This window comes from Coregonus lavaretus (assembly GCF_964263955.1).
Source record: "Coregonus lavaretus genome assembly, chromosome: 2".
Lineage (NCBI taxonomy): Eukaryota > Metazoa > Chordata > Actinopteri > Salmoniformes > Salmonidae > Coregonus > Coregonus lavaretus.
In genome coordinates, this window is record NC_139989.1 from 26,989,007 (window position 1) to 27,007,485 (window position 18,479).

The 18,479-nt window shown below is 43.2% G+C and overlaps 1 protein-coding gene across 2 annotated transcripts in view; it reads left to right on the plus strand.

Annotated features, from left to right (window-relative positions):
* Window positions 1-10,025, plus strand: part of LOC311105064 (kinesin-1 heavy chain) — a 45,887-nt gene extending 35,862 nt beyond the window's left edge. For both annotated transcript variants that reach the window (XM_084147054.1, XM_084147055.1), the window contains 13 exons: window positions 98-166; window positions 1,339-1,545; window positions 1,946-2,089; window positions 2,354-2,542; window positions 2,777-2,894; window positions 3,137-3,192; window positions 4,684-4,793; window positions 4,979-5,080; window positions 5,279-5,411; window positions 6,786-6,890; window positions 7,304-7,520; window positions 9,046-9,175; window positions 9,602-10,025. In XM_084147054.1, coding sequence (XP_084003180.1) covers window positions 98-166; window positions 1,339-1,545; window positions 1,946-2,089; window positions 2,354-2,542; window positions 2,777-2,894; window positions 3,137-3,192; window positions 4,684-4,793; window positions 4,979-5,080; window positions 5,279-5,411; window positions 6,786-6,890; window positions 7,304-7,520; window positions 9,046-9,164 — 1,569 coding nt within the window. In that variant the 3' untranslated portion in view covers window positions 9,165-9,175; window positions 9,602-10,025. The remainder of the gene's footprint in view (window positions 1-97; window positions 167-1,338; window positions 1,546-1,945; window positions 2,090-2,353; window positions 2,543-2,776; window positions 2,895-3,136; window positions 3,193-4,683; window positions 4,794-4,978; window positions 5,081-5,278; window positions 5,412-6,785; window positions 6,891-7,303; window positions 7,521-9,045; window positions 9,176-9,601) is intronic.
* The last annotated feature ends 8,454 nt before the right edge of the window (window positions 10,026-18,479 follow it).

Below are 18,479 nucleotides of genomic sequence, written 5' to 3' on the forward strand. Positions count from 1 at the left end.
TTTTGCCTATTATTTTTATTGACAAGAACACTTCGGTCTAAACAACACCATTACCATCCCCCCTCCCTCCCCCTCTCTCTTCTCTCCTCTCCATCAGGATGATGAGATCAACCAGCAGAGCCAGCTGGCAGAGAAACTAAAGCAGCAGATGCTGGACCAGGAGGAGGTGAGACCCCCTGCTACCACACACGCATATACGCACCCCCCTGCTCTGTTAACCATGCCATCAGTCTGCCTGTACAGGCCCGTCAGGGGGGGTCAGACTGTTAGCTGACGGTTAGCCCAGACACAGCAGGGTTAAAGAGGCACCACAGCCTACTGCTCAGCCTGGGTAGAATCTGACATCTAACACTGTCTCCGTCTCATCTCAGCCTTCGGTAGGCTGGATTTTAATTACAGATGAATATTCTGAATTAATAATGGCTACCCCCAGTGATCTGAAAAAGTAATAGTACAATCACTACCTGGAATGGGACCGTACAGGACACACGTTCCTTTCCTCTAACCCTGGCCTGACACGCCCAATTTAGTTTTACCCTGTTGAAAGTTTAATGATCCTCCTCAGCAGACAAAAGAGAGCGGCTGTGGTAAGTAGGTCAGCCTGTAGTTCTCTTCTTCAAAGGTAAAGATGTAAATAAGATGCTGACGGTGTCCCAAATGTCACCCTATTCCCTTTATAGTGCACATCTTTTGACCAGGGCCCATAGCACAGGAGGCTGCTAAAGGGAGGACGGCTCATGTTAATGGCCGGAATTAATGTAATGGCATCAAACACATGGAAACCATGTGTTTTACGTATTTGATACCATTCCACCCATTCCGCTCCAACCATTACCACGAGCCCGTCCTCCCCGATTTAAGGTGCCACCTACCTCCTGGGGCCCATAGGGCTCATAGGTCCAAAGTAGTGTGTTATTTGGGACTTATCCACTGTGATGTTGTGATTCAGATCCTCAGAGACTAGTATGAGGTTCATCACCAACCCTCAGGGTTTAGGCTCTAGCTGGCTCCCATGGATAAGATGGAGAGGAGAGAAGAGGTGTCCCTGGATTGCTGCGATAAATTCGATTTTAAAGCAGTTGCTACATCCATTCTTGGACTTTAAATGTAATGATATATAGCCATTTATTCTTGAAAAATATAATTTATACATGCTTCATGCGCGTAGTTCGACTATCTTACCCCATCAGAACCCAAACTATAAGCTTGTTTTATTCCTTTGTTTGTAGACGATGTAAACGTGAACAATTACATGGTTAGAACTATACATTTTCATGGATGGTCAGTCCTTGTATCCATAGCTCTGTCTATGAATTTGAATTTGGGTTCCTTCTCCAGCTGCTGGCCTCGTCGCGTCGCGACCACGACAACCTGCAGGTGGAGCTGAACCGTCTGCAGTCCGAGAACGAGGCGTCTAAGGAGGAGGTGAAGGAGGTGCTGCAGGCCCTGGAGGAGCTGGCTGTGAACTACGACCAGAAGAGCCAGGAGGTGGAGGACAAAACTAAGGAGTTTGAGGCTCTCAGCGAGGAGCTCAACCAGAAATCGGTGAGAGGATGCCATTTTCCAATAGGCCTACCTTTTTAAAAATGTGTCTTTCCTTCTTCTCTATCTTCAACCAGAAATTGGTGAGAGGAGAACAAGTCATTCACAAACTAAACTCACCTTTTTTTATCATGGTGAGCCAAGGCTCACCAGGAGAGATGTTAGGATTGTGAAATCCTACGATGTACTCAGAATATCCTATGCCAACTACTGACACACAAGGGCAGAAGTACTGCTGGGTTTTTAAAAAATCTCTGATTCTGTAGTTTACATTATTCATGAATGTCACTGATTGGCTGTCCACTCAGCTAGTGTCCCAGGTGTAAATCAGTCCAGGATTAGAAAGGGGGAATGAAAACCAAAAGTACCTGGAACTAAACTTGACCTTTGTTGTCCTCCTCAGAGCATCCTGGTGTCAATCGACTCTGAGTTGCAGAAGCTGAAGGAGATGACCAACCACCAGAAGAAGAGGGTCACTGAGATGATGTCATCGCTGCTCAAAGATCTTGCTGAGATCGGCATCGCTGTGGGCAGCAATGACATCAAGGTACGCATCATCATTCAGAGCCATGCCAGCCAGTCATGAAAGGGAAGACCAGTATTGGGATACCTTTTGGGGATTCCTGGGAAGAGTGGAAGCCTGTGTGGCTCTTATACTGTATTTACCAATTAGCCTCATCCCAAACATAAGTAACCTCATCCTTAACTATGCTTTAGGTACACTATATCGGATGTATGTCTTTTGCACGGTGACATTTGAGTCTTACGTTTGTGCCTTTACCTCCTCTCCTCCCCCCCTCCCCTTCTCCAGCAACACGAGGGCAGTGGTCTGATAGACGAGGAGTTCACGGTGGCTCGTCTGTACATTAGTAAGATGAAGTCGGAGGTGAAGACCATGGTGAAACGCAGCAAGCAGCTGGAGAGCACCCAGGCCGAGAGCAACGAGAAGATGGACGAGAACGAGAAGGAGCTGGCCGCCTGTCAGCTACGCATCTCCCAGGTAACCATCGTCACCTGGGACAGAGGGCTTGAGAGAAGGTGTCACAGGGTGGCTGTCGTTCAAATAAAAATGTATTCACTTCTCTTGGGGTCAATTCTATTTCAATTCAGAGAATGAAAAGCAATGAGGAACATTGGATCTGGATTACAGTGTACTTCTTGAATTCATTGAATTGAAATGGAATCAACCCCAACCCTGGTTCCATGTATTGCACCATTTTAATTCCCCCCTCAGCACGAGGCTAAGATCAAGTCCCTGACAGAGTACCTTCAGAACGTGGAGCAGAAGAAAAGACAGCTGGAGGAGAACGTAGACTCTTTGAATGAGGAACTGGTCAAGATCAGCGCTCAGGGTGACTACAACATTATGTATCCTATTCAAACAGGAATATCCCACCCCATCCCTCTTTTGCGTGGAAGACCTTTCCCCAAGAAGGCACATCACACATTCCTTATTGAAATGTGTATTTTGATATGTTATTTCTACAAAACCATGGACACATTTGGCTACAAGTTGAGGCCTAGCTTTTCAAGTCTTGCACCATCTAGTGGTGAAAAGGTTGCTGACACCCATCTGCTGTTTCTCCCCTTGCAGAGAAAGTTCAGGCTATGGAGAAGGAAAATGAGGTCCAAACTGCCACCGAAGTCAAGGTATGACCAACAGTGGATTTCTCCTTACAGGCTATTCTTTCCTAACTTGATAACCGATCATTTAGATTATTGAAACATTTTGTGTTGGTAATCATTTGTATATTTGTGTACAATCATGGAGAATATTGTATGTTTGATTCCTGTATGGGCCAAATACACTCAATATACAGTACCAGTCAAACGTTTGGACACCTACTCATTCCAGGGTTTTTCTTTATTTTTACTATTTTCTACATTATAGAACAATAGTGAAGACATCAAAACTATGAAATAACACATGGAATCATGTAGTAACCAAAAAAGTGTTAAACAAATCAAAATATATTATATTTGAGATTCTTCAAAGTAGCCACCCTTTGCCTTGATGACAGCTTTGCACACTCTTGGCATTCTCTCAACCAGCTTCATGAGGTAGTCACCTGGAATGCATTTCAATTAACAGGTGTGCCTTGTTAAAAGCTAATTTGTGGAATTTCTTTCCTTAATGTGTTTGAGGCAATCAGTTGTGACAAGGTAGGGGTGGTGTACAGAACATAGCCCTATTTGGTAAATCAACTGTTCAGAGGAGACTGCGTGAATCAGGTCGAATTGCTGCAAAGAAACTACTATTAAAGGACACCAATAAGAAGAAGAGACTTGCTTGGGCCAAGAAACACGAGCAATGGACATTAGGCCGGTGGAAATCTGTCCTTTGGTCTGATGAGTCTCCGCATGTGTGGTTCCCACCGTGAAGCATGGAGGAGGAGGCGTGATGGTGTAGTGGTGCTTTGCTGGTGACACTGTCTGTGATTTATTTAGAATTCAAGGCACACTTAACCAGCATGGATACCACCGCATTCTGCAGCGATACGCCATCCCATCTGGTTTGCACTTCGTGGGACTATCATTTGTTTTTCAACAGGACAATGACCCAAAACACACCTCCAGGCTATGTAAGGGCTATTTGACCAAGGAGAGTGATGGAGTGCTGCATCAGATTACCTGGCCTCCACAATCACCCGACCCCAACCCAATTGAGATGGTTTGGGATGAGTTGGACTGCAGAGTGAAGGAAAAGCAGCCAACAAGTGCTCAGCATATGTGGGAACTCCTTCAAGACTGTTGGAAAAGCATTCCTCATGAAGCTGGTTGAGAAAATGCCAAGAGTGTTCAAAGCTGTCATCAAGGCAAAGGGTGGCTACTTTGAAGAATCTCAAATATATTTTGATTTGTTGAACACTTTTTCTGGTTACCACATGATTCCATATGTGTTTTTTCAGAGTTTTGATATCTTCACTATTATTCTGCAATGTAGAAAATAGTAAAAAATAAAGAAAAACCCTGGAATGAGTAGGTGTGTCCAAACTTTTGACTGGTACTGTACGTCTTTGTCAAAGTTGACAGCTATGAAAGTCACTTCAGATAAGTTTCTGCTTAAAATTCCATATGATTTTGTGTTGGTACTCAGCTGTAATATATTTGTTGGTAACTAGTTGTGTGTGTTTTTGCTAGGAGGCGGTTGAGCATCAGATCCAGTCTCACCGCGAGGCCCATCAGAAACAGATCAGCAGCCTGAGAGACGAGCTGGACAACAAGGAGAAACTCATCACTGAGCTCCAGGAGTAAGGGAACACAACACAACACACACACACACACACACTACGTGCACGCATGCGCTGACACACACGCACACACACACACACACAATTCCTTGAGGCCCATCAGACACAAAGACCACATATGGAAAAACGATTTGTTAGTTAGTTGCTGTCTCTGTCTCACTATCTGTATCTGTCTCTCTCTCTAGTCTGAACCAGAAGATCATGCTGGAACAGGAGCGTCTGAGGGTGGAGCACGAGAAACTCAAATCCACCGACCAGGACAAGAGCCGAAAATTGCACGAGCTCACGTACGTAACCACCCATCCAGTTGCCTTACCCAGTTGCCATCGTAAACACACAATCAATATTCACACACTATCATTTGTTCTTAGCTGATTAGCCTGGATAAATGACAATAAATGAATCACCAATGTCTGCAAACGCATGAAAAGCTGTGATGTGGCAATGGGGAATCATTGATCTGGTTGTGTGTCTGTGTTTTACAGGGTGATGCAGGATAGGAGAGAGCAGGCCAGACAAGACCTGAAGGGACTGGAGGAGACGGTGGCTAAGGAGCTCCAGACTCTCCACAACCTCAGAAAACTGTTTGTTCAGGACCTGGCTACCAGAGTCAAGAAGGTACAACACACGGTGTTAGCTTTTATCAAGCATTTAACTTGAAGAGCGAGAGCTGCAACTTTCCCCCCCTCATTAGCCTTTTACAAAGACAGAGAAGGAACCATATTAATCAATTACTTTAACAAATATCCCCTCTTTGCCTATGTACTATTTACTTACCACTGATTTGAAAAAGTAATAGTACAATCACTACCTGCAATGGAACCGTACAGGACACGCATGTTCCTTTCCACTAACTCTGGTCTGACGTGCCCACTTTAGTTTTACCCTGTTGAAAGTCTAATGATCCTCCTCAGCAGACAAAAGTGATAGGCTGTGGTAAGTAGGTCAGCCTGTAAAGATGTAAATAAGATGCTGACTGTGTCTCAAATGGCACCCTATTCCCTTTATAGTGCACTACTTTTGACCAGTGTCCATAGGGCTCGTAGGTCCAAAGTAGTGCATTATTTAGGGAATAGGGTGCCATTTGGGAAGCGTCCACTGTGATGTTGTGATTCAGATCCTCAGAGACTAGTATGAGGTTCATCACCAACCCTCAGGGTTTAGGCTCTAGCTGGCTCCCATGGATAAGATGGAGAGGAGAGAAGATGTGTCCCTGGATTGCTGCGATAAGTGTGATTTTTAAGTTTGATTTAAAGCAGCAATCTGCAGTTGCTACATTCATTTTTTTACTTGAAATCTAATGATATATTGCCATTGATTCTCAAATAATATAACTGATACATGCTTTATGCGCTTAGTTTGACTCTTACCCCATCATAACCAAAACTATAAGCTTGTTTTATTCCTTTGTTTGTAAATAATGTAATTGTAAACAACTACTGTATAGCCTCAAAACATGGTTAGAACTATACATTTTCATGGATGGTCAGTCCTTGTATCCATAGCTCTGTCTATGAATTTGAAAGTGGTTACATTTCTCCAGCCCTATCCCTCAGCTTTCTACCAAAACAGTGGCGGGGTATGCTTTATTGTTTGAAAATGCAGATTTCCCCTTTAAAAGTCATACCCTGTCTCTTATCTGCTCTCTTGCGTTATATTTTTTCTAAGCTTGTGGTTTTCGTAACACAATTCTGCATTGAAAGTGTATGGGTCGCAGTTGGTCGCAGTTGTAAATGACAACTTGTTCTCAACTGGCTTACCTGGTTAAATAAAGGTGAAATAAAAAATAATACAAAAATGGGTCCGTGAAAGGCACAATTTGGTATATTAATTTACAGTTTCTCAATGGTTATTTAAAATTCAAATGTGGCTTTAATGGTGCCTTTCACAGAAAATTGAGAAATGTATGTGTCTCATAAATTATAAATAAATGGAGAGAGAATGATAAATGTGCTATAAAAGTAAATTCTCTATAATGTATGTTTTCTGCAGAGCGCTGAGATGGACTCAGATGATACAGGGGGCAGTGCTGCTCAGAAACAGAAGATCTCCTTTCTGGAGAACAACCTTGAACAGCTTACAAAGGTCCACAAACAGGTAAACAAACATACACAACTAAACATACGCACGTTGTTAGTGCTCCCATGGCAGAGAAGTATCCTGCTATGATTGAATGGTGTGGTTTACTAAAGTCAGTAAGCAGGTACAGACCACATAATTAGAATGAGTATAATGCACTTACCCATTCATTTCATGGGGTCTATGCCCATTCATTCTATGGTACAGACCACAGCCCTTTATTGTAATAGAAGTTACAGACATGCCAAATGACTCCCAAGATACTCTTTCTGTCAACACAAATGTTCTTCACAAATCAAAAAGGTACCAGGGACAACTGTAATGTGACTGAAATCATTAATTAGTGAGTGAACCATGTATTCATAGATTTGCCTATATACCAGGTTACGTCATCGCTCTCCCCCCCCCCCCCCCCCCTTCTTCATCTCTAGCTGGTGCGTGATAATGCAGACCTGCGCTGTGAGCTTCCTAAACTGGAGAAGCGTCTGCGTGCTACGGCTGAGCGGGTCAAGGCCCTGGAGTCGGCCCTGAAGGAGGCCAAAGAGAACGCCGCACGTGACCGCAAACGCTACCAGCAGGAGGTGGACCGCATCAAAGAGGCCGTCAGGGCCAAGAACATGGCCAGGAGGGGCCACTCTGCTCAGATCGGTGTGGAACACACGCATATGCACAAATGAATTCGCATGCACACACACATACATACACTATATATAGTATATATACAAAAGTATGTGGACATCCCTTCAAATGAGTGGATTCGGCCATTTCAGCCACACCCGTTGCTGACAGGTGTATAAAATCGAGCATACAGCCATGCAATCTCCATAGACAAACATTGGCAGTAGAATGGCCTTACTGAAGAGCTCAGTGACTTTAAACGTGGCACCGTCATAGGATGCCACCTTTCCAACAAGTCAGTTCATAACATTTCTGCCCTGCTGGAGCCGCCCCGACAACTGTAAGTGCTGTTATTATGAAGTGGAAACGTCTAGGAGCAACAACGGCTCAACCACGAAGTGGTAGGCCACACAAGCTCACAGAATGGGAACGCAGAGTGCTGAAGTGCGTAGCGCATAAAAATCGTCTGTCCTCGGTTGCAACACTCGCTACCGAGATCCAAACTGCCTCTGGAAGCAACGTCAGCAGAAGAACTGTTCATCGGGAGTTTCATAAAATTGGTTTCCATGGCCGAGCAGCCACTGATAAGCCTAAAATCACCATGCGCAATGCCAAGCGTCGGCTGGAGTGGTGTAAAGCTTGCCGCCATTGGACTCTGGAGCAGTGGAAATGCGTTCTCTAGAGTGATGAATCGTGCTACACCATCTGGCAGTCCGACGGACGAATCTGAGTTTGGCGGATGCCAGGAAACGCTACCTGCCCCAATGCATAATGCCAACTGTAAAGTTTGGTGGAGGAGGAATAATAGTCTGGGGCTGTTTTTCATGGTTCGGGCTAGGCCCCTTAGTTCCAGTGAAGGGAAATCTTAACGCTACAGCATACAATTACATTCTAGACAATTCTGTGCTTCCAACTTTGTGGCAACAGTTTGGGGAAGGCCCTTTACTGTTTCAGCATGACAATGCCCCCGTGCAAAAAAGCGAGGTCCATACAGAAATGGTTTGTCGAGATCGGTGTGGAAGAACTTGACTGGCCTGCACAGAGCCCTGACCTCAACCCCATCGAACACCATTGGGATGAATTGGAACGCCGACTGCGAGCCAGGCCTAATCGCCCAACATCAGTACCCAATCTCACTAATGCTCTTGTGGCTGAATGGAAGCAGGTCCTCTCAGCAATGTTCCAACATCTAGTGGAAAGCCTTCCCAGAAGAGTGGAGGCTGTTATAGCAGCAAAGGGGAGGACCAACTCCATATTAATGCCCATAATTTTGGAATGAGATGTTCAATGAGCAGGTGTCCACATACTTTTGGTCATGTAGTGTACATACACACACACTGATTTAAAGGTTAAATGCTAGCTTTTTATTCAGAGAAATCTGTCCTCTGTTTTGCCTGATATAATCTAGGACTGATGCTTGTATTGGTCTGTAATACTGGTACATGTAAAAACATAACATTTGTACATTTTGGTCATTTAGCAGATGCTAAATAATGATGCCATTTAGTGTTCCTTTGATGGTATGTAACCAGTGCTGTGCCTTTGACCTCCCTAGCCAAACCCATTCGGCCTGGCCAGCCCCCTGTGGCGTCCCCCACCCACCCCAACGTCAACCGGACAGGGCTCTTCAACAGCCAGCCCACCGCCATCAGAGGAGGAGGGGCCAAGCAATGAGTGGACAAGAAGTAAGTCAAGGGCCTTTTTTCAATTGCATACTCCTCACATCTTCTGTCCTCGCCTCCTTCTCAAAAGCCATTGGAAGAGAAGGTCAGATGTGAGGGACCTCTGGCTTTCTCATCAATAGGTTTTGAGAAGGTGGCAAGGAGAGCGGATGCGAGGAGTATGCAATTGAGATTCTTTCAAGGCCTCTCAGAAGAGTGTACTGAGCCAATCTGATGCCTTTCAGGGAGTTCTGTTCGGGTGGGAGAAAAAAATGTTAAACCGGGAGGCACTACCTGAATTTGTCCAATAAGAACACAGATATTATTTTTCTGTTGCAAAACGTTTTACTTCGGTGTGCCCTACTGAACATGACCCTGTTTTATAGACAAGGCAGAGATGGCAGCAGAGCTCACACAAGTAATTATTTTTCTCCACTCTCTTTCTGTCAGCTGCTGAAGAAGAAGATAAACATAATCACAGTCAGATGAAGATGCAAAGATCACCCACAGGAGCTGGCATTCCACTTGACAGAACTGTCACATAATGGGACAATTCTTCCAGTATCAACGTTTATTTATATATATGAATAAGATATATATAAGAAATAGATACAGGCTGTACAGTTCTTTTTCATGATCCTTTTTGTTTTCATGTATGAATGAAATAATGATTTCCTTACAAAACAAAAGAGAACACGGACAGAGAACAAACAAAATACAAAAATGTTGCAATCTTGGCGCCTGGCGGATTAACATATAACTAATAATGTGTAGCTCTTCCATTTTATTTATCGCACAGCAGTTTGTCCATTAATGTCCTAAAAGATTTTAGTCTGCATTGTGCCAAGTTAAATGTATGTCATCGCAGGTTCTCAAAAAACAAAACAAAAAAACACTAAAAGGTTGGAATCCGCTGAGAAGCATCCAAGCCTGATTTTTATGTACAGCATATCATCAAATTATCCCTCCTGTCTAGATCAATAAAGCTTATTTTAACGTTTAAACACAGTAAAAACACACTACTGGCCTCTATTGTACAGTTAGAATGAGCACTGAACTGTTTTCTTTTCACTTTGTTTCTTTCGGGGCTGAAATGCTGTAGTAGAGCACATCTTCAGGACCGTGCACCAGTGATTGACAGAAAATGAGTCCCAAATGGCACCCTATTCCCTTTATAGTTAACTACTTTTGACCAGAGCCTAGTCAAAGGTAGTGCACTAAATAGAGAATAGGGCGCCATTTGAGAGTCATGCAGTTTTATAGAAGAACTGTGAAGAATGGCAGACAAATGCAAAAAAATGAGATTTTGTCACGTATTCGAAAATTAAGCTGCTTCAATGTCATACCTACCCAAGTCCAAGATATCCAGTCAATGTTAATATACTGTATGATGAAATTGTAATGGATGAACTGCTAGGTTCCTTAGCAATTTATGTATATCAATATTACCATATGCAGAGTATGCCATTTGGGGAAAAACTTAAAAAATGCAACACCCATTTGTCCCACTGATGTCAATGTTATCACTGAAGAGAAAAGTATATCAGTGGAAAGGTTACTTCTCGGACCACAAAAAGATTGTTCTAAATGATTGACTGATCAGGTCATGAGTTCCTTCTTACTCCTAATGCATTTGTGAAGTTGATGATTTTTGTCACTATGCCAGCTATCCCTCCACCTATCAAAATACAATAAACGATAATGTTCTATCTGAAAGATGACGTTTACACAAATGTCCTGCGATGACATTAAAGGAATGGGTTAACTTGATTTTCCATTGGTCATTGTGGAATAGTTTGAGAGACGAGGGATCATGAAATATTTACCCCCCCATCCCCCCCACACTTTAGGTCGATTAATCATGAGTTTCATTGTTTCTTTTGATGTGCACATTTTGTTTCTGTGCTTACTGCCTATGCATAGTTGATAGTTTAGGCATACATTGGAGGGATTTTCTGTTTTTCCTCTTTATTTTTCAAATGTGTTCTTTATCTGTGTGCCCAAATCTGTCTATATGAGTCACTGACTCTTCAGCAGCCCAACTTTTTCATATTCTGACAAATGACACTGCACACCTGCCTCTTGTGTGCAGGCTAACGAGGCAGTGGCTTGCTTGGAGTGGTGAATTGGGATCTGCGGCTACACTCCATGTCCAAAATAGCTAATGCATTGCTTCATTCTAAGTAACCTTGTCTCCTCCCAATTGCGCATTGGGAGGAAGTGTCTAGTGAACGAGATTACATTCAAGTGGTATGCTAATGCATATATAGGAACAGAGCCTGTGTCTTATCAAAGTAGTCACCAGTCTTCATAACACCATCCTTCCCGTGCTACAGTAGATAGATGCCATCTGTGAGTTATTTATTGCTGTGTAAGCAGGGGTATGAGGTTTAGACTTTTTGTTTTTTTACTTCCTAAATTATGTTTTTAGTTTTGTTTACCATTATTATTGATTTAACTATTTGTATCTTCCATCAGAAAATGAAATGATCCTAAATGTTGTCCTTCCCATAATGTGTGTAAAACAAACTGAAGCATTAGCAAAGCAATGACTGTCTGTTGTGTAATAGCTCAGTGCTGTAAAGACCTGACTAAAGTGAGTGCAATTATGGATCAGGTTATTGATGAGTCATTGAACTACACAAGGATTAAGTGGGGAAGATGGACCTGCATCTAAAACAAAGTAAAACATACTAAAATGAACAAAACACTCTCCTGACTTTTGGTTTGTCATTTATCATTATCAGGATGTGATCTTTGAAGTTGAAATTTAACCTAAAGCACTTTTTAAATGTATATTGGATTATAACTGTAGCTGTCATAACTGTAACCTTCCATAAAGGAGATATTGAATACCAATTCCGCTCCTTTTCTGCAAAAGAAAAAAGAAACAAGCGAAGCATTGCTGGAGTTCTGTCTTTGGGTTGTAAACTAAAGTCAATCAAATGATTGAAAGCTCATCATGGGGTCTTGTTAGGACGGTTGGGCTGTCTATGATGCAAATTGTGTGTGTATTATACAGTATATAACCATAGGGAAATCAATGCATTGCAGTGTACTGTATATCATTATCAAGTGCTTTCTGTAGCCTTGGTTCACAAGTTTTTAATCTAGAGATGAAACCAATAAAGTCTCAGAGAAGTTAGTGCACTGCTTACTCATTTATTATGGTCAACATTTGTTTCATCAGGAAAGGGAAGGAATCGCTCTCCAAGGTGCGTGAATTGAGGAACAAACTGAAGTGAAGAGGAAATTCCGCAACTCTTACAGAGCAGTGTAAGTTGATAAACCTGCTTCTTGTTCAAAGTGAGTGTTTCCCCTTTGTGGTTGGAGTTTTAACTCACAGGAGGGAGATGATGGTATCACAGGGAGAGGATGGGATCCAAATATCATACTGACTGAATCCCTACACCTTTGGTAAAAGTAGAGTGAGGGAAAAAGGTATTTGATCCCCTGCTGATTTTGTACATTTGCCCACTGACAAAGACATGATCAGTCTATAATTTTAATGGTAGGTTTATTTGAACAGTGAGAGACAGAATAACAACAATAAAATCCAGAAAAACGCATGTCAAAAATGTTATAAATTGATTTGCATTTTAATGAGGGAAATAAGTATTTGACCCCTCTGCAAAACATGACTTAGTACTTGGTGGCAAAACCCTTGTTGGCAATCACAGAGGTCAGACGTTTCTTGTAGTTGGCCACCAGGTTTGCACACATCTCAGGAGGGATTTTGTCCCACTCCTCTTTGCAGATCTTCTCCAAGTCATTAAGGTTTCGAGGCTGACGTTTGGCAACTCGAACCTTCAGCTCCCTCCACAGATTTTCTATGGGATTAAGGTCTGGAGACTGGCTAGGCCTTCCAGGACCTTAATGTGCTGCTTCTTCTTGAGCCCCTCCTTTGTTGCCTTGGCCGTGTGTTTTGGGTCATTGTCATGCTGGATTTCCCATCCACGACCCATTTTCAATGCCCTGGCTGAGGGAAGGAGGTTCTCACCCAAGATTTGACGGTACATGGCCCCGTCCATCGTCCCTTTGATGCGTTGAAGTTGTCCTGTCCCCTTAGCAGAAAAACACCCCCAAAGCATAATGTTTCCACCTCCCATGTTTGACGGTGGGGATGGTGTTCTTGGGGTCATAGGCAGCATTCCTCCTCCTCCAAACACGGCGAGTTGGTCTCATCTGACCACAACACTTTCACCCAGTTCTCCTCTGAATCATTCAGATGTTCATTGGCAAACTTCAGACGGGCCTGTATATGTGCTTTCTTGAGCAGGGGGACCTTGCGGGCGCTGCAGGATTTCAGTCCTTCACGGCGTAGTGTGTTACCAATTGTTTTCTTGGTGACTATGGTCCCAGCTGCCTTGAGATCATTGACAAGATCCTCCCGTGTAGTTCTGGGCTGATTCCTCACCGTTCTCATGATCATTGCAACTCCACGAGGTGAGATCTTGCATGGAGCCCCAGGCCGAGGGAGATTGACAGTTATTTTGTGTTTCTTCCACTTGCGAATAATCGCACCAACTGTTGTCACCTTCTCACCAAGCTGCTTGGCGATGGTCTTGTAGCCCATTCCAGCCTTGTGTAGGTCTAAAATCTTGTCCCTGACATCATTGGAGAGCTCTTTGGTCTTGGCCATGGCGGAGAGTTTGGAATCTGATTGATTGATTGCTTCTGTGGACAGGTGTCTTTTATACAGGTAACAAGCTGAGATTAGGAGCACTCCCTTTAAGAGTGTGCTCCTAATCTCAGCTCATTACCTGTATAAAAGACACCTGGGAGCCAGACATCTTTCTGATTGAGAGGAGGTCAAATACTTATTTCCCTCATTAAAATGCAAATCAATTTAACATTTTTGACATGTGTTTTTCTGGATTTTTTTGTTGTTATTCTGTCTCTCACTGTTCAAATAAACCTACCATTAAAATTATAGACTGATCATTTCTTTGTCAGTGGGCAAACGTACAAAATCAGCAGGGGATCAAATACTTTTTTCCCTCACTGTACATGTAAACTCAGCAAAAAAAGAAACGTCCCTATTGCAGGACCTTGTCTTTCAAAGATCATTCGTAAAAATCAAAATAACTTCACAGATCTTAATTGTAAAGGGTTTAAACACTGTTTCCCATGCTTGTTCAATGAACCATAAACAATTAATGAACATGCACCTGTCGAACAGTCGTTAAGACACTAACAGCTTACAGACGGTAGGCAATTAAGGTCACAGTTATGAAAACTTAGGACACTAAAGAGGCCTTTCTACTGACTCTGAAATACACAAAACCAAAGATGCCCAGGGTCCCTGCTCATCTGCGTGAACGTGCCTTAGGCATGCTGCAAGGAGGCATGAGGACTGCAGATGTGGCCAGGGCAATACATTTCAATGTCCGTATTGTGAGACGCCTAAGACAGCGCTACAGGGAGACAGGACGGACAGCTGATCGTCCTCCCAGTGGCAGACCACGTGTAACAACACCTGCACAGGATCCGTACATCTGAACATCACACCTGTGGGACAGATACAGGATGGCAACAACAACTGCCCGAGTTACACCAGGAATGCACAATCCCTCCATCAGTGCTCAGACTCCGCAATAGGCTGAGAGAGGCTGGACTGAGGACTTGTAGGCCTGTTGTAAGGCAGGTCCTCACCAGACATCACCGGCAACAACGGGCACAAGCCCACCGTCGCTGGACCAGACAGGACTGGCAAAAAGTGCTCTTCACTGACGAGTTGCGGTTTTGTCTCGCCAGGGGTGATGGTCGGATTTGCATTTATTTTCGAAGGAATGAGCGTTACACCGAGGCCTGTACTCTGGCGCGGGATCGATTTGGAGGTGGAGGGTCCGTCATGGTCATCGGACTGAGCTTGTTGTCATTGCAGGCAATCTCAACGCTGTGCGTTACAGGGATGACATCCTCCTCCCTCGTGGTACCCTTCCTGCAGGCTCATCCTGACATGACCCTCCAGCATGACAATGCCACCAGCCATACTGCTTGTTCTGTGCGTGATTTCCTGCAAGACAGGAATGTCAGTGTTCTGCCATGGCCAGCAAAGAGCCCGGATCTCAATCCCATTGAGCACGTCTGGGACCTGTTGGATCGGAGGGTGAGGGCTAGGGCCACGCTTGCAACGCCAGGGTTGTGGGTTCGTTTCCCACGGGGGGCCGGTATGAAAATGTATGCACTCACTAACTGTAAGTCGCTCTGGATAAGAGCGTCTGCTAAATGACTAAAATATAATTCCCCCCAGAAATGTCCGGGAACTTGCAGGTGCCTTGGTGGAAGAGTGGGGTAACATCTCACAGCAAGAACTGGCAAATCTGGTGCAGTCCATGAGGAGTAGATGCACTGCAGTACTTAATGCAGCTGGTGGCCACACCAGATACTGACTGTTACTTTTGTCCCCCCCTTTGTTCAGGGACACATTATTCAATTTCTGTTAGTCACATGTCTGTGGAACTTGTTCAGTTTATGTCTCAGTTGTTGAATCTTATGTTCATACAAATATTTACACATGTTAAGTTTGCTGAAAATAAACGCAGTCGACAGTGAGAGGACGTTTAGAGTTTAGTAAAAAAAAAACTAAAAAAAGTTAGCTTATTCAATGGCAATGATTGCCCAGCCCTACAAGTACGTTACCTCAATTCAATGGGCTGATGGCTGCACTGGCCCATTCACACCAGCAGAGCACGCTTTGGTACTGTCACTCACGCTGTCGAATAACGGTATCTGATGAGTGAAAGGCAAACTATTGTACATTTTGGTGATATGTTTTCAGTAATCTTTTTACTCAGTCAGCTGCCAGGATTAAGAAAGAAAGGCATTTTATTTCTGGTGAGGATAATTTGGCAAATCCTAAATCTCCCATAATCTATTATTCAATCTTTAGGTAATTGAGGAACATTCTTGAAATGTCTGTCACAGATTTGGCTTGAGATGGTAACAGATGGTTGGTGACGGAAGAAACCGAGATGGTAAATTATTCATTAATATGAACTCTTTATGGGGCTCAGTCTTGAAGATCACCAGACAATTTTATTTGCCAATACAATTTAGAAACCCATATCAACCCCATCACTTTACACATGGGATATAGTAGCCTATAGGCTAAACCAAGAAACCACATTGGTTACAAATTAAACTGCTATTTGGAACAAATAACCTATTTGCACAATTAAGAGAAGTGATTGAATAGCTTTCAAAGAAATCCAGTGGTTGCCTTTTGCCACTGGTGCAGCACTGCAACTGAGAACGGTGAGGCTATTGACCACGAGAAGGCAAGCCAGGGGTACCATCCATCATACGTCACAGACAGACAGACAGGCGGGGTAGGAGAAGAATAGACCAACGCAGCGCTCACAAGCGATAGCACCACGGCGGGGTGGAAACGAGGCAGGGGATGGTGGGGATGGTATGGTTGAATATTGAATACACTGCGAGCCTACTCGAGTCGCATAGCCTACTATATTTGAGCAGTTTAGAACACTGAAATATCTGGAGGAAAAGTTCCGCTGAAAACAACCGCCGTTGACTAGCTTATTCTTTGGAGATAAAGAAGATACCATTCACAAGGTGTGTAGGCTACATATCATTTGTTGGGCTATCCATTATTCTTAATCGCAAAACCGCGGATACTAGCTATTGGCTACTTCCAAAGTTACTTTGTTGCAATGCATTGTTTCGAAACAACTGGCTACTTTTGGTTCTTCGACCTCGAATTCCTTGACAGAAGAGTGCATTTGAACCTGTGTTGTTATGGTGTAGTAACTTAACTGTTTCTATAAACGTAGCTAATTCTATTTGATATTTAAACTACAACGCACTCATGGCATAGGAAGGTGCTGATATTGTTTTGGTTGTCTATCCTTTGGTTTTCACCTGATAGACCTATTGGCTGCATTTATTTACTACAGATTGGTTTCTTAGCATAGATAATTGTTATGCAAATGATTCCTAACAGGTAGCCTATAATAGTGTGATATTACATCTGTGTCCAAATGTTTCATCAAGGGATAATTTTTCCTCAGCTCAGTCTGCACCTCCACCCAGACTTTCGTGGTTCGGGAATGAGCGTTTCTGTCTAGTCTGGGTCTTTTGTTGAAACTGAATATGGATTAAACTCCATTGTTGTATTTCAGGAGTCTTGGAACTCCTTTGGCGGAGGGACCCTGCCCCCACGCCGGTTTTGTCTAGAAGGATACAGCTTTTGTCAGGTTTAGGAGAATTAACTTAACAGGTTAGAATAATTAGGTTAAGGTTAGGAAAAGAGTTAGGTTTCGCTAAAATGCACACAAAAAAATCAACTTTTGACGTCAATTTGACAAAAGCTGGATCCCATCTAGCCATGACCGTGTTTCCCTTGGAAATTTGTTGAAGGAAGGATTTCTTTGCACCCATACTGATCACAAACAAAATGTTATCCTCATCCACGCAGGAATTTAAACAAGTAAAATTGAACAACAACTATGCACATGTGTTGTTGCCTCGTGAACAGTCTTGGCGACATCTGTTTGGAATAGAACCACACTGGGACAAAGCAATGGGACAAAGGCATGTAGAATCTCACGGTATTTTAATGCTCATGTGGCCAACAAAGCACAGATGATAAAACCATAGTTCATGCTCCTTACATAATGGTAATCCATCCCTCATCCTCAGACCTTATGACAGGTCACGCAGTATGTGTAATTAGTTTTTCTTTCTAAATATTGTTCTACATAGCAATCCTCAGCAATCCATTTAGTGTGTGTTTAGCTGTGGATGAAGAGTGCATCACAATAAGCAGATACGTTAGATCTTGTTGGTGCATAGCATACAGGTGAACTGAACATCAAGGTAAGCATGAATAATTCCCTATTATATGTAGGCAGTATGAGAGAGAGGGCAATCAAATCAAATAATCAAATCAAATGTTATTCATCACATGCTGCGTAAACAACAGGTGTGGACTAACAGTAAATGCTTACTTTTGGGCCCTTCCCAACAGTGCAGAGTGAAAGAACATGTAATAATCGATAACTTGGCTAGATACAAGGGGTACCAGTATCAAGTCGATGTGCAGAGGTATGAGGTAATTGAGGTAGATATGTACATATAACTAGGAATAAGGTGACAGATAGTAAACAGTAGCAGCAGCGTATGTGATGAGTCAAAGAACTTAGTGCAAAAAGGGTCAATGCAGATAATCCGGGTAGCTATTTGGTTAGCTATTTAACTAACTATTTAGCAGTCTTATGGCTTGGGGGTAGAAGCTGTTCAGGGTCCTGTTGGTTCCAGAGAGAACAGTCTGTGACTTGGTTGGCTGAAGTCTTTGACAATTTTT